The following is a 27,885-nucleotide window of genomic DNA, read 5'->3' as shown; positions in this document are numbered from 1 at the left end:
TTTAAAATATATAGTATGGACAAATGATGTCAAGTCAGCAATATTTCGGTGTTATTAGGGGTAAACATGTCGGTTTAACTACATGTTTAGGTTTTGTTAAAAAAAAACTACGGGTTTATGTTCGGTTTGGTTTAGTAAGGTCTAAGAGACCCTTAACCAAAGTCAATTAAAATTAGTTTGGTTTGATTTGTGTTCGGTTTTATTTGGATTGTGTTCGATTCAGTTTTAATTTAGTTTGGTTTGTGTTTGGTTCGGTTCGTTTTATTTTGGTTTTGTTTGTGTTTATTTAATTCAATCGAATTGATTTTTCTAGTATTGTTTTAGTTACAAAAATATAATTTATAAGAACATAAACAAATCATCATTTGACACTAAGACATTATTTTCTTCATTAATATTAGTATACATTTTTAGTGGAACCTTCGAATAATTCAGATATTGATAAATTAATTGCATGATTTTAAATTTTAATTATCTTATATCTTCTTCGATTATTCACCAATCTTTCTAATTAATACAAACATACCTTTTATTGAAACTTATGAAAATTATATACTAAATATATCAATTACACGCATCATATTGTGCAATATTTTAAATCTACTACCTATTTTCTGTTTTTTCTGCAAATTATGAAATTATAAAATAATAATTATATATATTAAATAACTAGAAATCAATTACTATATGTAATAAATTGGTGTGTTCAAATAAATCAAACGATTACTCTTGTTTTTTGCAATCCTTTTAGTCGATTTTGTTTCACAACCTCAAACAAAATAAAAATAATCACTCTTATCTGTCGTATATAATATGCAGTTAAATTTAAATAATATTAAAATATATATTACTTTAATATTGATTTTATTAAATGAAGTTTCTACTCATATGATTTTATGATTATTTGCATATTTGTAAAACAAAAATTTACACCAATTTTTTTTAATGTGGATGTTTAGTAGTTTCAATGATTTACAATCATTTCAAAAAACAATGAAGATTTCAAAATTAAAATATTAACTTTTCAATATATGTTCAATGCAAATATCAAAATATTAGTATGTATTTTCATACGATGTTTAGTTTAATCTAAACGATATGAAATATAAATATATATATAAACCTATTAAAATGAAATTATTTATTCATACGGTTTTATAATCATTGTATCTTAATATAGAAAAAATTTAAACCTTGATCACAAAAATTTATATGAGACTTTTAACTTAGTAATTTATACTCGTTTTGATTAATGTAATTGTGTAATTTATTTTAATAATAAAGAATTAAACAAAAATAGTATAAAATATACAAATTGTTATCAAATATTTATTATTTAAGATTATTAATTATCTTATATATATTTTAGTCACATTAGGTAATTTTGTAGGTTTTATTTAAGGAAATATATATGCGACCAATGTAATGCTAGAGAGTATAATTTTTAGACAATAGTTTATATATGGTGCTTTTGGAAGACATACACAAGTGCCACATAGGATGTGGTCATTTTTTAATTCTTACAAAACTAAGGTTCATATTTTTTAAATGATTTCCAAATAATATATGGGGGATACTGCTCATAATATAATTAGTTGTCCGCGCTACACGCAGAAAATATGTTGAAATATATTAAATTTTTAGTTGCCAAAATTTATAATTTTCAAAAAATCTGATAAAATTTTAAATATTTTACATAATTCAACCAAAAATTATATAATTTATTAATACAAAAAATAGATGGTGATAACTTGGTTATTACTTAACTTGATAAACTAATATTTATCATGTCTATATGTTGAAGACTCCGTTTCTATGAGGATTTTTAAAAAAGCTACTTACAATGTCTTTTGTGTTTTTGAAATAAGATACTTAGTATTGAAGCATTTAACAACTTTCATTGTTGATTTCAGTTATTCCCTCCGTTTTAAAAATATATATTTTAAACTTTTTCACTTATATTTAGAAAACACATTAAAATTTAATTGTAATATATTAATTTTTGTAAATAACAATTTTTCATAAATTTTAGTCAATAAAATTTTAATAAATAACATTATTTTTTGGAAATGTATAATTTTCATTAAATAACGTATTGATAAAGTAAAAAAAATATCTTTTTGAAATAATATTTTTTTAGAATATAAGTCTTTCTGAAACGGAGAGGGTAAAAGATTACAAAATATCTACATTATTTTTATCTTTATCAATTTTCTTTACAATTATTTTTATTTTAGTATACATTTAAATATTATATATATTATTTGTAATATAATTTATACATATATAAATAAACATTTCAACTATGAACGGTGATTAATGATGGGTTTCTTGTGAAAATAAAATTCCAGATCCCTAAGTCTTATGTCTTAAGGAACTTAGTTATTACATCAACCACATTACGTTTTCCTACCAATTTTTTTAATAACTGAGTTTTCGTACGTTTCATATCATTTAATTTTTTTCACTTAGTACCATAAATACAGTTCTTTCTTTTTCTCAATATATAAATATATATGATATTTTTTTTTTGGAAAAGTAAAGCAGGAGGTCTGGAAAGCCCTTTTAGTATAGTTGTTTGATTAAGGGTTCATTAATATTTTTATACCAGAAGATATGGATTTTAAATTCCAACAAAAGCGAAACTTTACGAATTAATAGAAAAAGGCTTATAAGAGATTCTGCAGTATGACGCAAAGAATACAGTCAGATGTGGATCCGATAGGACAGTTTAGGTGATGTAATCAGACGCGAATCTTCGTAAAGCAGGTAAAATTGTCGACTATAAAATCGTCTGTGATCTTTTAGTAGTTTGTAATATCATAATTATCCAGTGTTAAAAAAACAACAACAAAATCTTGAAGCGATATTATGTGCGAAACGGAGGAGTAGTTACTTACAACATACTATATATATGGTATCTTAGAGGAATTTTTTCTTGGGTCCTAAAGCACAATGCTTGTCTTTACATGGAATAAGATATGGCTACAGATCTGTGTTTAAGATTTGGCGGCAGATCTTCTTTTGGTGGAATGTACTATAATATTCTTAGGATTGAATTCTTTGATATTATTATTATGTATTAAAACGACAAGGACAGGTATTTTTAAAAGAAGCTGCACCAATTTGGAAAGCACCAAAGATACAACATATTGGTAAATTTTAGAAAACCTTGAACATGTAGCGACTGTAAATATAAACATGTTTAACATCATGCCATGCAAAAAAAAAAAAACATCATGCCATGCATACATACCTTTTCCGTGATTTATAGATTCTTCTTGTCTTTAGTACGTATTCTGTACCTTTTTAATGCTCTTAAAAAGTTTCAACCCCACATACGTACGTAAAGAATATTTACCCAAGTGACTAAAGAAATATAAAAACTCGATTAACCATACATAAATAAATGATGTCTTTGGTTCAATGTACTAGTCCGGCTATGAATGTTTGTAAATAAGCGTGTGAGTCTCTTCCACCTCAATTTGAGGACAGGAATCTCATTAATTATTCTTTTGAATTTTGGTCTCAAACCTACATCACAGCATGATACTTTTTTTTGTTGTACAAGCTTATAATTTTTTTTTCTCTATGAGCATATATTCCCTTAATCTCATAGTAAATGTCACTTGGAAATTTTACACACACGTTTAAAAAAACATCTAAATCATATTTTATTTTTTGTTCACATACTAAATAAAATTTTCTTTTTAATAAATACAATTAAATAATAGAAATCAAACTGAATTTTTATGTTAAAATTTACATTGAAAATACAAAACAACACCTTTTATTAAACAACAAAAAAATATTCTGTGCGAAACAGAGCGAGTAGTTACTTACAACAGACTTTTTTTTTTATCAAACCATCTGATTAATATTTCTAAACTCAATTGGAACACAGTAGCATAAGCGTTCCGCCACAATGGAGAATCTTATATATTAAAAGAGAAGTCATGACTTCTCATTGATGTGTGATATTTTAAAAAATGAACTACTTACTAGACTTGGTCACATAACATTTATCAATCATTAATATATTTTAATATCAACTGATCATGGATTATTAAATGTAAAAACATACACGTTTTCTATTATATGTTATCCAAATCAAAATGAACTATTATCATCATCACATATATAATACATGAATGACAAACAAAAACTAAAACATATAACGATAAATCAATATTTGAACGTAATAACATGAATCAATCGAAGTTTTTTCTTTGAAAGACATTGATCTATAACATATGAAACATTCAACAGTGCTATTGTTACTCAATATCGTTAATCAATGGTTTCTCAATGAAAAGGATTAGTGATGATCTATAACTCCATGTATATTCTGATAATGAAGTTCGTGACAAGGTTTGAGAATGACAGAGTTCTTCTCATGTTATAATCAACTCAGAGTTCATTCTTTGTATTCTGCAGTCAATGAAACAAAAGACAATATTTATGAAAAGGCCGCTTTATACAATTATGTCTATAGTTGTTGTCCAATCTTTTAATGAAGATTAATTGATCATAAGCTCTGAATATATGTTCATAAATTACTGGTGAAATTGATCGACTTGGAGAAGATGAAGTTATGTCATTTTTACGTCATTAAAATTTAAATTATATTATTAAACAATACCATCACTATATTTTCGTGATTTTATAGTAGATAGGATATTCAGATATGACCAGTGTTTTTATCATTTAGTTTAATCGATTGTATTTCATGATTTTATTTTCGGTTTGGTCTATAACTTTTTATTTCAAAAATGAATTTTCGTTTGGGTAAAAACATTTGTCGAAATAAAGAAATAACTATTTCTTGATAACCAAGCATAATCATAAATTCAAAGATCTTCTGATTCCTTTCAACTAATCCACGCAAAATCAAAGGTATCTAAACAGTATTTTCCAAAAATATTGTTTATGTTTTATAGCTTGCCGTTAACTACTCACCTAAATTACTGCATATTTCCATAACAACTACAAACAGAATTTCATATCTTTTATTCCATATCGAAATCCACAATAAATGAGAGATATTAACAACCGAATCATAATTAATCCATAAATCCAAGGTATTAATAATAGATCTCAAAGAATATACTCTCTTCAATACCCTAAAACTTAAGCAACTATATATATACCGATGTTAATACACTATTTTCTACATCACCTAAAAGTTTCTTCAACCATGTCTACAAATAAGACTGCTTCTATGCTTACCGCCATCAAGCCCTACAAACAGGGTTGGCGCATCCAAGTAAAGCTACTTCATTCCTGGAGACAGAAGACCAACTACGGCGGAGACACTCTTGAGTTGATCTTCGCAGATGAAAGAGTGAGGGATTTATGCTTATATATAAATTTTTTATCATTAGAGTTACCTAATCCTTTGTATATTTTTTTTGTTTCAGGGTGATAAAATCCTCTGTTCGTGTAAGAGGGCCTATATTCAACGTACTCAAAGCAGGTTGAGGCTCGGTGAATGGCGTCATTTAGAGACATTTTCTGTCTCTCAAGCAGTTGGTCAGTATCGGCCAACAGACCATACCTTCAAGATGTCCATCACCGAGGACACTTCCATAACAGAGAGTGATTATGTGTGCGATGATAACTTTCTGCGGTTAGCCAGTTTTGAGGAGATTGGAAATGGAACCCTCAACACTTCTTTCCTAATTGGTACGTGTATAAATCATATATTGATATAGTGCCAAACAGATATGCTAATATGAAACTTTCATTATTCAGATGTCCTTGGTCAAGTGATAAGTCTTAAAGACGTCCAAACTGTCCAAGTAGCCGGGAAAGATAAGAAGAAAGTTGAATTCCGATTGCTTGACCTCAAGTTAGTCAAATCTCTTCTATCCGTAATTTTTTATATAATAGATAGATCTTATATATTTTCATTCTAACTCTATATTACTGACTTCTAATTTCAGCGGCCAGAGCATTGCCTGCTGTTTGTGGGGCAAATATGCCCAACAGCTTGAGGAGTATCTCCAAGCACACGCTGATCCTAATATGGTTATCTTGCTCCGATTTGCGAAAATCAGTTTTTACAAAGGTCACAAAAAAAAACGAATTATGCATATGTTATTCTGTTTGTACTGGTTTATATTTCTAGAGGTTATAAAGTGTTTATCCAATGCTTATGTTTTACAGGAGAATTTCAAGTAACCAATGCATTTGATGCATCTCTTCTCCAATTCAATCCTGAATTGCCTGAAACTCTTGCTTTAAAAGAGAGGCAAGATTCTTAAATAGTTTACACAACCGTTTCATAGCCATTATATAATATGATAAATTGATTTATACTTGGTTTTAATTTTTTCAGTGTCTCTTCTGATGAGTTTGCTCTTGCGCTGCCTGATATAAAGAAAGAAAAGCGTCTGATTAAAGACCAAACAGAGCATTGGAACAATGTGGAGATTAAAGCTATCTCCGAAATGATGACGGCAACATTGGTTTTGTTCTTAAAACTTTCATTTCATATATTACTTTCATTTCATATATTACAGAATCGACTCTATGTTTCATATCTAAGACCTATCTTTTTCTTTGCGTTTTAAGGAGGAGGATTTCAAGATCATCTGCTCGATCGAATCAATTGATACAGATTGGAGCTGGTTTTACTTTGGCCATAACAGTTGTAAGAGCAAAGCCATAATCATGAAAGATAAGGAAGGTGGATATTTGTATTCCAATGAGAAGCCATTGTTCCGGTGCACATCGTGTCATGCTAGGATCACCACTGTAGCACCAAAGTGAGTTCAGAACTATTTTTTTTTGCAGTTATCCGTTATGTTTTATTGGATTTTTAGTTGAGCCGAAATTTTTTTTATCTTCCTAAACAGATACAAGCTGCATCTGGTTGTGAAAGATAACACAAGTACTTGCAAACTGATCATGCTTGATTCTGTTGGTCAACTCATTGTCGGATGTGAAGCTATTGAACTTTGGAATGGCTCCTATGATGAGGTTACTATTTTGATTCTGAGAATTACACTGGTTTGCATTTAAACACTAAAACCTTTTTTTATATACATTGCTTATGCAGATTGAAGATCCAACAGATTTGCCTCAACCTATTAAAGATTTAGTTGGTAAATCTTTTTGTTTTGGTGTTACTCTTGGCTCTGAAAATGTTTCAAAAGGAACAGAAACTTTTCTGGTTTCACAAGTTTGTTCTGGGGATAAGATTCTTCAGATTGAGTCTAATTCTGAGCCCATAACTCATGTTACCGATGGTTCATCCATCATGTCTGGTGGAGAGGTAAAATTTTAAAACTTCAAATAGTGTTTATAAAGTTTTTGTTCTTTTGGTTATTGTATAGTTTGGTTAGCTTTATTCATTTCATTTTGTTTGTGGACATTATGATTAGGTTTCTGTATCTGAAAAGAATAGTCAGAATTCATCAGAAGGAACCTCCACCCCATTCTCAAAACGCAAAGAATCAGAGCAGCTCGATCAGAATTCGACTTCAAAGAAAATATGTTCCAAGATGGTCAAGATCGAGAAGATTAAAGATGATTAGCTTGAGGTAGAAGGTGTCAGGCGATGGGGATTAGTTCATCTTTCTTGCTTTTTCATGTTTCTTTGTTATTTGTTTAATTGTTCTGGTGTTTTAATAATGTCTGTTGTGCTTTTAAACAGACTATTTTTTTAGATTTCAAGAACTTAATAATAATTGGTTTTGGTTTTCTTCAATAAATTGCATATGTTCCTTATCTAACAAACAACCAAATTTTTCGAACCATTTAAAAAGTAACTTCTCATCTAACCAAACCACCTAAATATTCTATCGAACCATTTAAAAATTAACTTCTTATCTAACCAAACCACCTAAATATTCTATAAGACTTACTAGTTCTGCGATACTAACCTCGGTAGAAAAATACTCAGAAGGAAGAAAAATGGCTTCGTTTGGCTCAAGTCTTACATATAATTCATTGATGTCAATATCATTCCTGAAACAAATAAGAAAACTGTCGTTAAAAATGATGAATATTTAATAAAGGTATTAACATAAATATTTTATTTTACACCATTTTATACCAATTATTTAACACAGAATCTAATAATATCCCGTAATATTTAACACATTATTATTGAGGTAGTTTGTTTTGGAATAATTTCGGATATGAATATGTTTAATTATGTTTTATTTAAGTTAATTTATTCCGCCTCTAACAAGAAATTCTAGATTGTAGCAACTAAATATTTTGCTATCCTTAAGAGAAATAAAACTCAATGCACACGAGATTTAGGTTCTCATTTGCTAGCTTATCTCAAACCTTCTCTCTATCACTGTCTTTGATTTACAGAAAACAAGGAGCAGAGATATTTTTCAGTACTGTGGATTGAGAAACCTGACCAGGTTAATTATTTTAAACATGAGCAGTATGATATATATATAGATGTTGTGTGAAACTAATACAGCTTGCAGACATAATGAAACGGAAACCAAATGCCCCCTCTATTCAAATGGTGAACTCAACCAAAGGAACAGAGAGGAAAGCAAGAAGAAAACATAACGATGGCAAACCTTCAGATGTTCAAACCAAGCTTGATAGAAAACGTGAAATCAGTTTGGATATCCCTTTACCTTCTGTTTTCAAGAGATTATACGAAGGTGTTGGACACATTCCAGTTCGTGCCGTTCCAAGTCCTGCAAATCAAGGAAACTCTATCACTCCATGTACACCCACTAACAACAGGAATTGTTATAAAAGTATGTTTATCATAACGAAATGATCTTCTGATCATGTTACTCTTCAGAGAGTTCTCAAATATAAATAAATTTGATTACTATAGGTATGTATTGTGGGACTGGTCAACCTTCAACCGCAGCTGAACAGAGAAGTTGTGTAACATCTTTAGCAAGTAAGTTATATAAATATTTATTATGTTTAGTGTTAGCTGAAAGAGAATATTGTGACACAGTAGATTTTTGTTTTCTGTTTATTTACTAGACAAATCTGGAGTAAGAAAGAGACCACGGACTGGCTTGCAATTTGCATGTAATTCATCAAATTTTATGGATCGTCTGGAGGAAGATATATTTGAGGATACATTTCAAAGTGAACTCAGTGGTGATGATAGTGAAGAGGATTGGGATCCTTCAGCTTACGATTCTGACTTTGCAGGTTAGTTTATCTTATTTAAAAAAATAGTTCTTTGGCTATATGTTTATTAACATTGTATTGTTTCTGATCCATGTAGATAAATTAGATGAAAATGTTCAAGCAAATTTAGTCTGTAGTTCTCAAGAAAACACAGATTCAGATTCAGATGGAGAAATAGAAGTACTTGACTCGACAGTAACTAAGGAGCAACCTAACGCACCTAATAACGCACCTAACAGGGACATAACTAAATCTCTGGCTAGGCTTTTTGAGGAAGCATGGCGTGCAACCGAAAAGTCAGCAAAAAAAACTGTACCTAAAGAAGAAGGTAATGGACCATAAAACCAGAAGATTGATATGTACAATTTTATAGACATTATACTGATTAAATGTCATCATTTACAGCTTATCTAGATGAAGGGGATGCTACTTACACATGTACTTACTGTGGAGCTATTATGTGGTTTGGTGAACGCTTAAATAGACGTCTCAAAACTCCCAATCCTAAGTTTGGTCTCTGTTGTATGCAAGGACAAGTGCAGTTACCACTACTCAAAGAACCACCAGAAGTCCTAAAGAATTTGCTGACTGGTGATGATAGACTAAGCAAGCATTTTCAGAGAAACACAAGAGCTTATAACATGGCGTTCTCATTCACTTCACTTGGTGGAAAGGTTGATAGATCTGTTAGAAAGGGAAAAGGTCCAAACATGTTGGTACTCCAAGGTGAGAATTACCATTTAATTGGTAGTTTACAACCACCAAATGGAAATGATGCTAAGTTCGGCCAGCTTTATATAGTCGACACTGAAAATGAAATCGAAAATCGAACAAATGCTTTGAGGTAATTGCAAGAATCTGTTTTTTTTTCCGACCATATTTTGTTATTGTGGCTAATATCTGAATTTTTGTTTAATTTGCAGCAAGGGTGGGCAAACAAAATCTTATAAAAAAGGTGATGGACTTAAAAAGGAGATCATTGACCTTCTGATAAAGATGCTGAATGAGACCAACCCTTACGTTAAAAAGTTCAGATCAGCAAAGGATCGTTTCGCCATCAATCCTAATGACTCTTTTCATATGAGGATAGTCAGTGACAGAGTAAATGATGGAAGAACCTATGACACACCAACAGCCTCAGAAGTTGCTGCACTTATTCCTGGAGATTTTAATCTAGAGATGAGTAAAAGAGATATTGTTCTTCAACAGAAATCAGGCAAGTTGCTAAGGATTGATGAAATCTCCCCTTCATATCTGCCACTTCAGTATCCTCTTTTGTTCGTACATGGAGAGGATGGTTTCAGACTTGGGATAAAGAAAGGTGATAAAGCGAGTGAGAAGCTGAAGAAGAAAAATATCAGCATGAGGCAGTACTTCGCCTTTCGTTTGCATGAACGTAAGAATGAGGCTCATACTATCCTAGATTCAAGAAGGTTGTTTCAGCAGTTTGTTGTGGATGCCTACACAACTATAGAATCCAATCGTTTACGCTATCTGAGGACTCACCAGACGAGTTTGCGTTCTGATAGTTATGATTCAATCAAAGAATCAGAAAATGCTGGCAGGGTTGATATGGCTGAGCAAGGATCTTCGTTTCTCTTACCAGCTTCATTCACTGGTGGCCCTAGATATATGAAAAACCTCTATCTGGACGCGATGACTATATGTAAGCATTATGGTTTTCCCACCCTTTTCATCACTTTTACATGCAATCCTAAGTGGCCAGAGATCACAAGACATCTTAAGAGCCGAAAGTTAAAGGCAGAGGACAGATCAGACATCATTTGCAGGATGTTCAAAATGAAACTGGATTCATTGATGGATGATTTAACGAAGAAGCATATCCTGGGCAAAACTGTAGCATGTAATTTTTAAATTCTGCTCTTACGATCATATGCTTCTATTTCCACAAATATTTTCTAAACCAGTGTTTGTTGTCTTATGTTGCAGCTATGTATACAGTTGAGTTTCAGAAACGTGGTCTCCCCCATGCTCACATTCTCTTATTTATGCATGCTTCGGCCAAGCTTCCCACAACAGATGATATTGACAAGATCATTTCAGCTGAGATTCCTGATAAGTCTCAAGAACCAGAGCTGTACGAGATCGTTAAGGATATGATGATTCATGGACCATGTGGTGCTGCTAATATGAATTCTCCTTGCATGGAAAATGGGAAATGTTCGAAGCTTTTCCCGAAATCATTTGCTGATAAGACGACAGTGAGTAAAGAAGGATTTCCGATCTACCGTAGAAGAGAAATTACGGACCGTTATGTGGAGAAGAATGGGGTCAAGTGTGACAACAGATTTGTTATTCCTTATAACAAGAAACTATCTCTACGTTATCGTGCTCATATTAATGTAGAGTGGTGCAACCAAGCTGGTTCTATAAAGTACTTATTTAAGTACATTAATAAAGGAAGTGATCGTGTTACAGTAGCTGTGGAGCCACCAGATCACATGGTTGCAGAGGCACTTGGTATTCCAGTAGGACAAGTGGACCAAAATAAGAGGAATGAATTCAAAGACTTCTTTGATTGCAGGTATAATTTTTTTTTCTTTAGTTAACTACTCTTATTTAATTAGTTTTCATCAGTATATGATAAAATATAAAAAACTAATGAAATCTGTTCTGTTTTGTATTGTAGATATGTTTCTTCATGTGAAGGAGCATGGAGAATATTTCGGTTCCCTATTCATTATAGGTCTACTGCAGTCGAGAAGCTTAATTTCCATCTACCAGGCAAACAAAACATTATTTTCAGAAAGAACGACAAGCTCAAAACAGTGATCAGTCGTAAACTCATTCAGAATACAATGTTCTTAGCATGGTTTGAGTTGTGCAAAGTTGATGATCTGGCTAAAACTCTCACATATGCTGAGATTCCTAACTTCTTTACCTATTCTAAGAAGCAGAAGAAGTTCATAAGACGGAAAAGGGGATTTAGTCTCGGCCGAATCAACTATGCTCCACGTAATCAAGAGCATGCTTACTATCTTCGTGTGTTGTTGAACGTTGTGAGAGGTCCTACGAGCTATGAGGACATCAGAACATATAAAGGTGTTGTTTATCCGAGCTACAAAGATGCATGTTATGCTCGAGGGATGTTAGATGATGATCAAGAGTACATTGATGATATTTTGAGGAGAAGCTATGAAAGCACAGGAGCTGAACTAAGACAATTGTTTGTTAGGATGCTCATGAATAACAGTTTGTCTGGGCCAGAGGATGTTTGGGAGAAGACTTGGGAATGTCTTTCAGATGATATTGAGCATCACAGGCGTAAAACTTTAAATAGGCCAGGTTTGTGTACTTCACCAGATTCATTTAATTTCAAATTTTCACTGTTATTTTTTTAACTTCTGAGAATGTCTTTTCTTTATAGGACTATTGTTAAGGGACGATGAGAAAAAGAAATTTGCTTTGATGGAGATTGATAAGATTCTGAGGCGATGTGGGATTACTTTGGCAACCTTTACTTCTATGCCACAGCTACCTTTGACGAATAGGAAGGATTCAAATGTTTTGGTAGTAGACGAGACAAGCTATGATCGTGATGCACTTTTAGAAACTCTTGATAGAGATCTTCCAAAAATGACTGATGAGCAAAAGAAGATATATGAGGAAATCCTAGATGCTGTTAACGAAGATAGAGGTGGAATGTTTTTTTTGTCTGGATTTGGTGGCACTGGGAAAACGTTTCTATGGAAATTACTATCTGCAGCTATTAGATCGCGAGGAGATATTGCTCTCAATGTTGCATCGAGTGGGATTGCTTCTTTGTTATTACAAGGTGGGAGGACTGCTCATTCGAGGTTTGGGATACCTCTTAATCCAGATGAGTTTTCTACATGTACTATGGCTCACGGATCAGATCAAGCTAATTTGGTGAGAGAGGCATCACTGATTATATGGGATGAAGCCCCCATGATGAGTAGGTATTGTTTTGAAGCACTAGATAGGAGCTTGAATGATATTATTGGGAAGCAAAGCGACAAGCCTTTTGGTGGAAAGGTTGTAGTTTTCGGAGGCGATTTCAGACAAGTGCTCCCAGTAATAAATGGAGGTTCTAGAGCTGAAATCGTGATGTCGTCCATGAATTCTTCTTATCTATGGAAGCATTGTAAAGTGCTCAAGTTAACTAAGAACATGCGGTTATCATCTGGTGGTTTGTCTACTACAGATGCAAATGATCTTAAGGAATTCTCTGAGTGGATCTTAAAGGTTGGTGATGGTACACTTGGAGAGCATAACGATGGAATAGCTGAGATCGAGATCCCCCCGGAATTTTTGATTACTGATTCTGATGAACCAATAGAGGCTATTAGCAAAGCAGTTTATGGAGATCCTTCTTCATTAAAAGCAAACAAAGAAGCTAAATTTTTCCAAGAGAGAGCCATTTTGTGTCCAACAAACGAGGATGTTAACATGATCAATGATTACATGCTGGATAAGCTGGATGGTAATTTATTTTTCTCATCGATTTTAAAGCCAAGAATTATTGTTTCTTATATATATACTGACTATATCCTATGTTTTTTTTTTAGGTGAGGAAAAGATTTATCTAAGTGCAGATAGTATCGATCCTACTGATACAAAAGCAGTGAATGATGAAGCTCTTGACTCTGATTTTCTAAACAAAATTAAAGTGTCTGGATTGCCGAATCATAGACTTCGCCTGAAAGTTGGCTGCCCAGTTATGGTTCTCAGGAATGTTGATCCTCCAGAAGGGTTAATGAATGGAACAAGGCTACAGATTACTGAGCTGATGGATTTTATGGTAGGGGCTAAGATTATCACTGGATCTAATGTTGGGAAGACAGTATATATTCCGAGATTGTTGATCACACCATCTGATACGAGACTGCCTTTTAAAATGCGCCGAAGGCAATTGCCTTTAGCTGTTGCTTTTGCTATAACAATAAACAAAAGTCAAGGGCAGTCTCTCTCGGAAGTTGGAATCTTCCTACCCAGACCTGTGTTTTCACATGGACAGCTCTACGTAGCTATTTCTAGGGTCACATCCAAGAAAGGATTGAAAATTCTTATTGTGGACAAAGATGGAAAACCTCATAATAAGACCGTCAATGTTGTCTTCAAACAGGTTTTTGATAATCTATAAGGCAATGATTCATGATAAAGTATGTGATTAAGCTAATTTCTTTACTATATATTCCTAAATCCTAATATAATTTTTCTTATTTAAAAAAAAAATCTTAACCGTCAGTAGTGTTTTTGCATTTTTCAGATGGAGTTTGAGTTGGAGGAGATGGAGTATGGTTCTTATGGTGCTTCAGTTTCGTATGCGATATTTTTTTATGCCTGGATTATAGTTCTTTGGTCCTTTGTGTTTCTACATTTTTTTAATGTTTAAACCATATCAAAGCAATACTTTCGCAGAAAATATTCTCTACAAGACAAAGTTCCTGTATTTGATTATAAATTATCTTCATATCTAACTAAACCACTTAAATATTCTATAAGACAATAAAGCCAACTGCAATACTGACCTGAGTAGGAAAAACAGAAGGAGAATGGAGTTAATGTTTCATGATTTTTCCCTGTGGTAAGCTCCATCAGCATTTGATCAGCTATCCATCAGATAAAAATTTCCTGCGACCAAATATACTATCATCAAAGTACAGTCCCCATGTCACCTGTGTATTAATTTTCAATGGCTAAGATTAAGAGCTCTGTTTATTGAACTCAACAGCATTCAACACTACCTTGGCATTATCCTGAGCTAATGAACTCGACGAAGCCTGTGACTTGGCAGTATCTTGGCGTTTTCCTCATCTATAATCTTCTGATTCCCTGCAGATTTTACAAAACAGGTTGTAAGTATATGAAACAATCTATGTGAAATCGAACATAATAAGTAGGCTTGCTTCAGATTGTGTTTAAATTTTCTGTTTGCCATTTTGGGAGCACCTGTATCCTACACAACAACAATCTGTAGCTGAAAAAAGAGATGCAAGCGAAACTACAATATTTTTATCCTAGAAAGGCGATAGAGAAGCTTATCTCTGAGGAACAGAACACGAGCTTCAACGCTTTCACACCGTTCTCATCTCGACTCAACATGATGACACTGTGACTAATGATGACATTGCGGCTGATTTGAAGGATCATGTGATCGAGCCGGTGAAGTGTTCTTGATAACAACACCATCTTTCACTTGAACCTGTCTGGTCGTTTTGTCATCGGAGGATGATGGCTGTGATTCCGGCTAAGTATGCTTGATAACAACACCATCTTTCACGCTCTCTGTGTTTGTTGACAAATAGCAAGAAGGCGTTTTACTTGAGGCCGGGGATGATGGCTACTAACCTTGATTTGAAGAGATGAGTAAGCATAATCAGTTTATGAATCACCATAACTAAATATTGAACCGATATTTGCTAAAAAGAGACCAAAGGCAAGAAGAACAGTAAGCAAAACGATTTCTATCTCAAGGTAATCGAATCACATGCGGCTTGCATGTTTCTGAGATTTTATAAACCTTATCTAATAAAACTAACCAGCTTTAGAAAACAGATCAAGGTATTCAGATCATAAAGCATACCTCTACTATATTTTAAAAACAAAAGAAAACTCACCTCTGTTTCATGAATTGATCACATATCAGAGCGAAGAAATCCATGACGCCTATTATTAGTTTTGGTTTTATGGTTGATGCAAGGAACGACACCATTGAGATATACGATCGAGATATATGAGAAAGATGACATCGATATGATCGACACAATTGAGACTGCGTTAGTTGTTAGGTTTAGAACGGTGCTATCTTTTCCCGGAATAAAAATCTGTTAGCTTTTTATTTTGGCCTTTAAGTTAATTATATATTGGGCTTAATAAACAATATAATAGATTAATGACCCATTGGGTTATGTACAATATTAACCAGTAAATATTATCACTTTTTATTTTACTACATTATTAATTATAAGACTCTAATTATAATAGATATACTATACTTTTAGTAAGATTATTTTTACTATTACGAATATCATTTTTATTTGAAATATTTTGAATAAATACAGATTTTGAAATTTTTATTTAATATTATACATATATATGTAATTTATTAAATGTATGTCAATGTTATTTGTTTCATATTTGATAATTCATTATTTGCAATAAAAAAAATACTAAATTTTTAATTAGTTACTTTATAATTATAATAAATTGTTACATTACTAAACCACATTTCAAAAGTTAATGAGCTTAATAGTCAAAAACTAATGTCAACAAACAAAAATACATAAAAGAACATATAAATATACATGTTACATTTGACCTGTGTTTTTTTGATGAAAACAATGACATGAAATCACATACTTATGTAGAAAAAAAAAATATATACACATCAGAAAATATATGACTATAATAAAAAAAAAAAAATTTGGGAAAAAAATTAAAATTCACACCCGCGCGGTTGCGCGGGTCAAAATCTAGTTTCTTTTTATATATATATCAAATCCTTCATTTCTCCACTTCCGTTAAGTTTTTCTTTTCCTTTATTTTCTCCAAAGGGATTAAGTGGGATATATATCTTCAATTTTGATTATTGGCAGATCACTGCTTAGGCAATATTATTTGGACATCTTCATTTAATTTATTATTTTCACTCATATCTTAAATTTCTCTAACTATATAACATTTAGTGCATTTAATTAATCCTAACAGCTTATAATTAGTACTCGATTAACTTAGCTTTTAATTATTACTCGACTAACTTCGGTGTACCAAGTTTCTAAATCATCTTTTGGACGTACACTAAATGGACCAAAGATTAATACATATGTATAAATCCAATATACTAAAATATCATCATCTCTAAACATGTCTCATGATGTATTCTAATATACTAAAATTATATATATATTGTTCCTTTTATCGAATTGTGGTTCTTAAAATCAAAAACTCCAAAAAGTATATAATAATAACATGCAAGCTTTAATTCAGGTATTCGAGTGTATGTTATGGTATTTTCGAATTTTTAAGATTCAAAAAAACATAAAGATATTCAAAATAGACTCGAAAATGCAAAAATAACTAAAAATATTTAAATACCCAAAAATTTATCCAAAATCTGATATGAGGACTCGAAACTACCAAAATATTTACTCAAATTATATTTTAAAAAATGTAAAATTTTACCTTAAACTCGAAACAATAACTGCAATCTCTAACCCGAAACATAAAAAATAATTTGTAATACCAAAAATATAATATAATACTCCAATATAACATATATATCCAAGAAATTTTGGGAATTTCAAATATCTGATGGGATCTCAGGTAGGATACAGACCCGAAACAAGACCCGTAGGTGAAATTTTTATCTAATAAGTATTTTAGCCTAGACTTGACTGAACCGAACATGTAATTTTGGTATATTCTGATTCGAGTTTTGTGGGAGTGAAATGCTTAAGCCTATGAAAAACTAACATGTATGTATATCTTCTGAAAAACTAACATGTATTTATATCTTTTTAACATATATTATTAAAATATGATCATTCTGAATAATCTACTTATACAAGGTTGTTACACTCTTAGGTTTTTCGGATCCTAAACATTTGGACATAAATACGAATTTTAAATTTTCTGATTTGGATTCAAGTAGATTTTTGAGGGTCCATGTCCATAATTCAAATACCTATAAACGACCTATAATTATTGGATATGAAACGGGTCCAAATTGGATTGAGATTTTCAGGACTCGAAAAAGACTCGAAGTACCCAGAAACCTAAAAATAATAAAACCAAAATTCAAAAATACAAGTAAATATACAAATATTTAAATTTACAAAAACCAAAAGATTACTATAAATCTGACCTAAGGAACCTAAATACCTAAAAGTATTTTCTCATACCCAAAACATTTTTTTTAAATGAAATTATATCCGAAACTATAATCTGAAATCTGGACCAAAAACTTAAAAAATATTCATAGTACCGAAAACACATTCGAAAATACCGAATACATATCTGAAAAATCCAAATATACGTAATATACACAAAACATTTAAGGTACTTTGAATACCCAATTGGATCTCGGATAGGATCCCCAGTCGAACAGAGACTGCATGTCGAAGAAAAAATCAAATATCAACTTTGCCCTAGACCCAGACCCAAACCATAGATATATTTCTAGATTGATTTTGGTTTGGTTTTACGGATCCTCCGGTAAAATGTCAAGACCTAAAAATGTTATATAAGAGTGTATATACAAAATTTTATATAAATTAATTCTTAACTTATATATATTTTTTTTTAAAAGCTCTTCTTCCATTAGTGATTTTGTGACATAATATTGTACGCTAATTTTAAAATACTAATTCACAAATTCTGTTTACGATCCAAAGAAAAATTCGTGCTTTCGAAACGCGGATCAAAATCTAATATTCTATTATTATGATATTGTTTTTGTATGATTTTAGCATATTATGAGAACTGCATTTATAAATGAATGAACAGTAAATTTTGGGAAAAGGAAAAAAACATGAATATGTGCAATATTTCAATGCGCATAATATCAGGACTTTCCATTTAAAGCGAAGCTTTTTTTCTCAAGCGAAGCTTTTAGATCGAAACTTGCACAGCAAAGCTAACCGTTCTTTTTTGTTTTCCCCTTTTTCTGTATCCAGATCAGATGAGGATATCTCTATCGCTTCTTTTCTACTGTCTCTTTCTTTTTTTTTTTTCAATTTCTGAAATAATATTTGCATCAAACCATATACTACAATCATTTGTCTTCCGGAATGTATATACATAGAATGAGATTTTTTTTGTTTATCCCTTTTTCTAATTTGATTGATGATTGTGCTTTAAAATTTTGTAATAGTCTTTCATCACCTAAATTCAAAAAGATGGAATGAGATTTTTTTGTTTATCCCTTTTTCGAATTTGCTTGATTGTGGTTCCAGTTTTTTGCTCTACCAAAGCTTTAAAGATCTTGAATTTTTCAAACGCTTCACTTTTCTCTGACAAAAGAACTGACTACATATATCTAGTGTGATCATCAATAAGGAAAAGTATGTACCGTTTTCTCAATGGAATAGGAGGGGTAATTGGTCCAAAAAAGTCTCCATGTATGAGACCAAGTATGTCTCCAGCTCGATACAAACATTTAGAACGGACAGAAGAGGAGAGTTAATATCAAAAGAATTTCAAGATTTCTACCGGAAGTATAGAATAGCAAGACATCTAACAACACCTTATTCACCTCAACATAACGGAGTAATCGAGAGGCGAACAAGACTCTCCTTGATATGCTAGAATCATTCTCAAGCATACAAAGCTACCAAATTTTATGTGGGGAGAAGGCATTCGACTTATCTCATAAACCATGTGGCGACTCAAACTCTCATATCGAAAACACCTTATGAAGCATTCAAGGGAAGGAAACCAAACATGGAGCATATACGAGTGTTTGGTTGTATTGCCTATGCGAAAGTTGATAACCCCTACGTTCGAAAGCTATATATTTCAGTTATCTCTGTATATTCACTTATAAAAATATTAGGAAATAATAAAAATGTAAAATTATACATTTTCAGATATATGTTTAATGTATTTTGCCATTTCTTATATTGTATATTTATTTTTCCTATATTATATATTTACTTATTCTAATTATTTTGATTTTATATCAAATGATAGTATTATGATAGATATTTTTAATAATATATCTACTTTTCATATTGTATATTTACTTATTATTTATTTTAATATAAAATTTTCAGATAGATACTTAATGTAGTTTTCTATTTGTTATATTGTATATTTACTTATTATTTATTTATTTTATATTGTGTTTTAAATTATTCTAATTATTATGCTTTTATATCAAATGGTAATATTACAATAGATGTTTAATGTAATATTTCTATTTCCTGTATTATATTTACATATAATTTATTTTACTATAAATTTTTCATTTAGATATTTAATGTAATTTTTCAATTTTTGTATATTTACTTATTGTTTATTTTATTCTAATATTATTATATATGTTTAATGTAATATTGTATTTTATATTCTGTATTTATTTATTATTTAGTTTACTATACATTTTTCAAATATATCTTTAATTTATTTTTTCTATTTTTGGTATTATATAATTATTTTTGTTTATTTTTCTTATCTTATATATTTACTTTTTTTTTTACATTTATGTCAAATAATAGTATTACGCTAAATTTTTAATTTAATATTTTCTTTGCTTATATTATATTATATTATATTATATTTACTTATTTTTTATCACCAAATCTTACATACACACACGAACATATCATATACAGTTAGGAAGGAATCATCTATGCTATTAAAAATGAAACATTTCTGAAAAAAATCTATTTATAAAAGATTGTTGTGTATTTTTATTAGATTTAAGTTTTATTAGTCTTACCTTATACATTTATAACAATGCGTTACTTAGGGTATGACTGGTTTTCTCACTACTACCCGCAAACGCAGCTTTTGCGGTTTATAGCGGCTGTTGGCGTTTCGAAATAATCACAGAAAACGCTATGATCGCTTCAAACCGTTCTGAACCTCTTAAATTCAAAAACTGGTTTCAGCTAGCGTTTGCGGTTGTGGACAGTTGCGGGAAGGTAAATTTTTTTTTCTTTAAAAATTAAATAAATAAACATATTAAAAATATCCAATAAATTTTTTAAATTGAAATAATATAAATTGTAAAATGTATACATATTATATTTTAATTTATACTATAAAAATTTAAAACCAAAATATTTTCTATAATTTTAAAAAATTTAATAATATGATTTTATAAATATAAATTTTATATTTAATCTAATATTATGATTTTTAATTATATAAAATTGTAAATATTGTTAATTTATTATTTAACAGTTTTGTGTTTGGTAGTTTACCAGTCATAAAAGTTCCGCAAACGCAACAATTTTTAACCGTTATACCAGTCACAGAACTCTGAAAAATGCTTAAAACCGCAATCACCTGCACCCGTAAACTCCCGCAATCGCAACCGCAACTGCTGCGGTTATACCAGTCAGGCCTTTACTATATATTTACCCAAACTTTATTCCTTACCCTAATAATACACGTGATATTATTAATTATTATCGTTAGTTTGTTACCGAAGTTAGAGGAAATCAAATTATGGTAACTCGACCCCTCTTGTGCATTCCCATATATGCAGCCTGTCCATATATGCTATTTTATTGTCTACACTTCTTGATTAAAATTAACTATATATATTTAATATAATCATCCAAAAACATGGTTCAAAATCCTATTATTTTATTATATTTTCTCTTCATTTTATATGATACATTTCTTCTATAAATTATTTATATATTAATTATTAAATAAGTTAGTGTATACTGTATCATTAAACAAATATAGTATACTATGTCATCTTACATTATATAGTTTCAAATATTAAGAAAAACAAAGTTAAAAAATAGTTTTGTAAATCATATGTTAAAACAAAATTATATATATAAAAATTTACGTTAACTTAATTTTATTAAAAAGTATTATAAAAATATTAATAAATTTCAAAACTATCAAAAACCTAACAAATATGTTCTATTGAACTAGCTAAAAGAATCTAGGGGAATTTTCAAAAATACCACTTTCAAGGTACCATTATTCATCTTTACCACCACGAAAGACACATTTTCAAAAATACCATATTTATTAAAATGGTAAAAACTCTTATATCTTTGTTTTTATATGCTTTTCAAAATTCTAATCCCAAATTCTAAATCATAAACCTCCAATTCTAAACCCTAAACCCAAAATCTTCAACTCTAAACCCTAAACCCTAAACTATATACCCTAAATTCAATATCCTAAACCCTAAACCCTAAAGTCTAAACTATAAACCCTAAATCCTCAACTCTAAACCCTAAATCCTCAACTCTAAACCCTAAACTATATACTTTAAACCCTAAAACATCAAATCTTAACCCTAAATCCTAAACCTTCAAATCTAAACCCTTCATTAAAAGTAGTGGTAAAAGTGGTTAGTGTAAACATGAAAAGTGGTACTATGAAAATGGTATTTTTGGCAATTTCTCAAGAATCTACCGAGTAAATCTTAAACTATATCAATTTAACAAATATAACTCTTATGAAACACATAAAATATAATGAGAGAATAGGCCTGGATATTCAGATATTCGGATCGCTTCCTTTTTATCTGGATTTTTTGGTTCCTAAACATTTGGACTCAAATAGATTTTTTTTTTAATTCAGGATTAGGTCGATTCCTTTCATGTCCAGATCGGTTCAGAATCATAATTCAACTACAATAGAATGCATGTAATATTTGGGTATGTAGCAGGTGTAGGTCGGTTCAGATATTAAGATCTGAAAAAGATTAGAAGTACCTAAAAATCTGGAAAATGATCTCAAACTTGAAAAATAACTAAAAACCGAATAAATATCCAAAATATATCCAAATACTCGAAAAGATTTGAAATGCTTCCTCAAATATAATCCGAGAATCGACAATACCCAAAATTTTATCTGAATACCTGAAATATATTTTTAAAAATTTAAAATTTTACCTAAAACCTGAAAGTATACCTGAAAACTTACCTAAAAAACAAGAATATCCGTAACACCGAAAACACATCCAAAAGACCAATATATACCTAATGTATACAAAACATTTTGTGTACTTTGGATATCTAACCAGATTTTGGGTAGGATCCGTCTGAACCAAGATCCCCTGGTCGAAAAAGTACCCAAAATGTACATTTTCCTAGACCCGGATCCGATCTTGTTTTTTTTTGGATTCAAGTAAATGTCTAGGCTTAAAAAAGAAATTATATAAAATATTTATACAAAATCTTAAATAAACTAATTCATAAATTATATACAACAATTACAAAATATTAATTCATGTCAAAATTTAGTTTAATTATTTAAAAGAACATCATAATATGTTGTGCTGCATACTTTCAGGAATGAATTCAAAAATCAAAAAAAAAATACGATTGACTATTATTAATTGTTAGACAACAATATATTCTAAATACTCTTAATGAAATGTTAGGGAAAATATATTTCATAAAAAATTAAAATACAGTCCAAAACAAAAAAAAAATCACACATGGAAGAAGTTACCAAAGAGGCTGCTAATATACTTCAATTTTGGGTAGTCAGTGTCGAACTCGTATTCTTCAACTCGTTCTGATTCTGTTCCATAATCAACGATCCAATCAATCCATACGATAGTTACACATCATCATTGTCTTCTTCCTCCTCTATCTGTGAAAGTGAAAACCCTATTCCTATCATCAACCAATTAAATCAACGGAAAAAGAAAACCTAATACTGTCAGCAGAACATTCCGAGCTAATAATTTCCGGAGTCTCTTCTCTGGTTGGACAGTAATGGGAGTTGATGTTTTCGACAGAATCTGGAACAAGGTACGCGTTTACTGGCATCAATCATTGTATTCATTATCTGATTATATGGAGAATGCAGGAATATCTATTGTATATAGCTTCAAATTCAAATGTGTACGATTCCATCATCATTAGTTTATAATTGAGTTCTGTATGAGTTGATCTCTGTGAGTTAGAACATTTCATGTTGTTTGTTTTGTGAGTGAATTTTGCCAGTGGAACTCAGTATGGAGCTCCATGTTTGTTGTTTATGCAGTGGAATATGAGAAGAATGTTTGTTTCCGAAGCAGATAAAAAGTTTTTTTTTACTTGGATAGAGGTCAAACAAACCCCCGCACTTTTTTTGGTGTTTCAGGTGTATGATACGGATAATGTTAACCAAATGGAAACGTTTGAGGCCGATTTGAAGAAGGGAATCAAGAAGCTGCAGCGGTATAGGGACCAGACCAAGACTTGGATTCAGTCTAGTGAGATCAAAGATGAAAAAAAAGGTGAGTCCTCTTCTTCATCTTCTACGCCTTTTTTATATGACTAATGAGATACCATGCCCTTGCATTCTCTTTGACTGCACCTCCAAACCATATTCTATTGCTGTGTTTTGTTTTTCTTTTTTTTTTTGCTGGTCTTAAGTGATGATTTCAATGAGGTAAGGTTACAGACTTACAGTCTATCATCGTATGACTTAAGCTTTCCTAGGAACTTGAAGAATTTTTTTTTTATTCGTTTGTGGCGGTGGTTTTGCTTGTCATACCTTTAGTTGCCCTCTAGCTATTTTATTTGGTTTCATAAAGCTGGATGGAGTAGTTTCATCTCTATTATCATTTATCACTTTTATATACCTGATATGTAGTTCTGATGTGAAGAATCATATTTACCTATTTGTTGTAGACTCCACTGAGCACAATGTCTGTCATTTGATTTAGATCAGTGCATCATATGAGCAATCCCTGGTTGAAGCTCGGAAGCTCATTGAGCGAGAAATGGAGAGGTTTAAGATCTGTGAGAAAGAGACCAAGACAAAAGCCTTCTCTAAGGAAGGACTCTGGGTCAGCAACCTAAAACTGTAAGCATTTCTCCACGTCTGGGTTGGATGATATACGTAGTACTTAATTCTCTTTTTTGGTAGTCTGGCTACTGATTGTGTCTGCTTTATATCTAATAGGACCCAAAAGAGAAAGCAAAGTCAGAGACTAGAGATTGGTTGAACAACGTGGTAAGTTGCTTTGGTGCCTTCATGCTTAGTTGTTGATTCTCGAACCCCTTCCGTTAACAGAAACGTCGAGAATTTATGTTAATGGTGTTTGTGAATCTCCTAGGCTAATTATGGTTGATTTGCTAGGGAATCTAGGTAGTGAGGTCTTCATGGATTATCTTAAAGCATTGCTTTAGCTGAGCATGAAGAGTTCTGTGGCAGCGTCAGCATCTCAAGTTCGGGTAAGTATTCTAAAATCCCATTGGTTAAAGATTTTTTTTGTTTGTTTATGTTTCTTGATTTTGGCTTTGTTTCAGAGCAGAAGTTTGCCAACACATCATCAGAGTACTTCTCAAGAGAAGACAGAGTTACCGGAGAGCAATTATGAGACACCTCCAAAAACACCTCCCTCAAAGAATGGTGCAAGCATTCACTCAGCACCATCAACACCCGTTGGGGGACGACGTCCAAGCTCGAATGTTCCCGTCAGAAATGTTTCAAATGCACCAGCGGTTACAGAAAGTACAACAAAGCCAAAGTAACCCCTTAGGCATTCCTTCTCTATCTGGAGGAAACGAGAAGCAGTTTTCTTCACAAAAGCAAAATCCTCTTTTGCAGAAGGTACCGTATTTTTATTTTGCTTGTCTGTACCAGTTCTTGGGCGCCATTGTTATAAATTTTATGGAATAATCACATGAAAAATGGTACCCAAAACATTCCATCATAATAAGAGATTATCTTTTATAATCTGTTGCGCAGAGCTCTGCCATCTCTCCTCATGGTAGCTTGGGAATTCAGGCACCAGGTTTTAATGTCATGAGTTCTGCCTCCTTGCAGCAGCAATCAAATGCCATGACTCAACAATTGGGTCAGCAGCCTTATGTTGCTGGTAAAGAAACCACCGTTTAGGATACCTCAGTAGTTTAGAGCATGATGGTTGGTAGGACCCTATTTCTTTGTTCAGCAGTTATGATCTATGGTAAAATTACAACCTAAGATTTATATCGTTCGATTATTAATCACTATTTGTGAAGTTAACCCACTTTGTGAAGGAGTTCTACACATTATGTCAGTTTTAAAGAGATAATAGCGAAGTAAGAGACCTGTTCTTGATGTGTGTACAGATGTAGATCATGTGGGAAATGATGATCAGCTGCAGCAAAACTTACCTGATGATTCAACTTCCATAACAGCTTCAAAAGCTATTTCAAGCGAGGGTGATTCTAAAGGTCTATTTGATACCTCGGTAAGCATGATCTATCCTCACATTTATTACTCGTTAGTCGTTAGTATCTCCTTCTTATACGCTTTTATTCACAGATACCTTTGAACGAAAAGTTTAAAATTATTATGTCTTTGTTGGTGTTGAGTGTTTTTCTTTGTCATTCCTTCACTTAATCTACACATATGCAGTTCAATAGTGAATGTGGTCTATTACGTAGACACGGAATAATAATAGCTGTAGTTTATTTAACCAAGCTACTATCTCAAGCTGGCCTCTTATCCTACCTACTTATCTAGCAGCAAAAGAGCTGAAGATTGCAACTGATGAGTATGAACAAGGAGCCTATGTTTACTTTGATTTCCAAACCCCCAAAGACGAGAGTCAAGGAGGATGGTAATGATTTGATTCTTGTCTTTTGATTATCGGTTTTTCTTTGTAGCCGAAGATGATATAACGGTACTGTTTCTGTGTAGCAGTGTAGGTGTCAAAAGATCAAAAACGTATTCACATTTGACTTGAAGATGATATAATGGTATTGTTTCTGTGTAGGTTCAAAGGATCAAAAACGAGTTCACATTTGAATAGACTTGCCTTGACGATGAGCTCGCCGTATAGGAAATAAAAGAGATATTATATGTATATAGACTCTTTCGCAAATGCTATTTCCGAAGTCAACTTTTACATTTTTCTTTTCGTCAAAAAAAAAAAGCTTTTACATTTTTCATTTCAGTAAACTAATTACTTTTCGGTTTCAAAGTTTGAGAACTTTTGGTCGAAGACTCTTGACAACTAAATGAGATGCAGTCCTTTAGAAAAATATTTATTAGTACTGGTCTCATGCTATGTGCCTTGTCATTGAAGTGCCTTAGCGAATGTTTGGTTGGACCTTGAAAGCGAAATGACATTTCCTTTTTTTATTACATGCGGTGGGGAAACAATTTTGTAGAAAAAAATATAGTAAAATTTTACAATATAATCTCACAAACTTGGAAAACAATATGAGAAATCTTGAAATATGCCTAAACGACATTTTACATTAAAGTGTGAATTCAATTTTTTTTTTTTTTTTGTATTTTGCAAGAAGGCAGAAGAAAGAGTATGTGGGTAGAGACGGCCTTACACGTGCGTTTTGATTGGGTACAAGTCACAGAACGTGTTGAATTTTTTTTTTTTTGTCAACATTCGTTTCATTAAACGAGAACCCAATGGGCTATCACACAAACTGGAGTACAAAGAAATCAGTAAACCCAACACAAACTGCAATATACTTAACATAATATTTTACACGTGCAGGTTGGAAGATACTAGTCTGCTACGTGGCAGTATCTGGTGCATAAGTGAGACACGTATCAACACCACCGCCCTTTGCTCAACCACCACTGACTCCGTCGCGAGGAAGAGACTACCGGCGGCAACTCACACCTAACGCCAGCCACTGTAACTTCTTAGGTTGCTTAGATCTTGTACTCCAATTTCCTTTCACGTTAGCCAAGATCAATTAACCGGAGGGACCCATGACTCGCCGTACTTAAAACAGAGGACATTTAGATCGGGTTGAAGACAGAGATACTTTGCCGGACCGTTATAAACGCCGGCTCTGCTGAATCCCTTTCAACGTGACCTAATAAATCCATCGAACTCACCATCTTTTAAGCAGAGATGCTTTACTTTAAACCAAAATGGCTAATCTAAATCGGTAAAGACTGATTCTCGTTGAAAAGCGGCTAAGTTGATTCGGTGAAACAGGATATCTAGTCAATAGATCAACGGGATTGAAGTGATAAACGGTGAAAGGTTAGACAACACACGCACACCGCAAAAGTCGCCTAGCGAATTTATTATCCACAACTGGAAAGAAAAGTCTGATGACCGGAATATACAATCGGACAAGCCGAAAACAGATCCGAACTAAG

The 27,885-nt window shown here is 31.8% G+C and overlaps 1 protein-coding gene and 1 long non-coding RNA gene across 6 annotated transcripts; one reads left to right on the top strand and one right to left on the bottom strand.

Moving 5' to 3' along the window:
• Positions 1-4,171: 4,171 nt before the first annotated feature.
• LOC130507903 (uncharacterized) lies at positions 4,172-15,455 on the bottom strand. Its single transcript, XR_008942533.1, has 5 exons — positions 14,862-15,455; positions 14,646-14,748; positions 8,613-8,675; positions 7,890-7,974; positions 4,172-4,431 (listed from the first exon to the last, which is right to left on the bottom strand). It is a non-coding gene; the product is annotated as an uncharacterized LOC130507903 (long non-coding RNA).
• An 8,992-nt stretch (positions 15,456-24,447) lies between these two features.
• On the top strand, positions 24,448-26,768 carry LOC108840765 (uncharacterized). Of its 5 annotated transcripts, none has more exons than XM_056991674.1 (7): positions 24,448-24,601; positions 24,904-24,989; positions 25,065-25,368; positions 25,507-25,636; positions 25,872-25,993; positions 26,269-26,365; positions 26,522-26,768. In XM_056991674.1, the coding sequence occupies exons 3-6, from the start codon at positions 25,132-25,134 to the stop codon at positions 26,281-26,283; spliced, it is 504 nt and encodes a 167-aa protein (XP_056847654.1). In that variant the 5' UTR covers positions 24,448-24,601; positions 24,904-24,989; positions 25,065-25,131; the 3' UTR covers positions 26,284-26,365; positions 26,522-26,768. The 5 variants fall into 5 exon arrangements, with proteins under 5 accessions (XP_056847654.1, XP_056847649.1, XP_056847657.1 ...); XM_056991669.1 differs by having other exon boundaries at positions 24,895-24,989; XM_056991677.1 differs by having other exon boundaries at positions 25,070-25,368; positions 26,522-26,767.
• Positions 26,769-27,885: the final 1,117 nt, after the last annotated feature.

The sequence above is a fragment of the Raphanus sativus genome, chromosome 2 (genome assembly GCF_000801105.2).
Source record: "Raphanus sativus cultivar WK10039 chromosome 2, ASM80110v3, whole genome shotgun sequence".
Classification (NCBI taxonomy): Eukaryota; Viridiplantae; Streptophyta; class Magnoliopsida; order Brassicales; family Brassicaceae; genus Raphanus; species Raphanus sativus.
Note: the sequence above shows the minus strand (reverse complement) of the source record. Positions and strands in the feature narration are given on the sequence as shown.

Coding starts and splice junctions, on each gene's coding strand:
- LOC108840765 (XM_056991674.1), top strand. CDS start 25,132: ATGAGACACCTCCAAAAACACCTCCCTCAAAGAATGGTGCAAGCATTC. Junction 25,369..25,506: donor AAAATCCTCTTTTGCAGAAG/GTACCGTATTTT, acceptor TCTGTTGCGCAG/AGCTCTGCCATCTCTCCTCA. Junction 25,637..25,871: donor TCAGCAGCCTTATGTTGCTG/GTAAAGAAACCA, acceptor ATGTGTGTACAG/ATGTAGATCATGTGGGAAAT.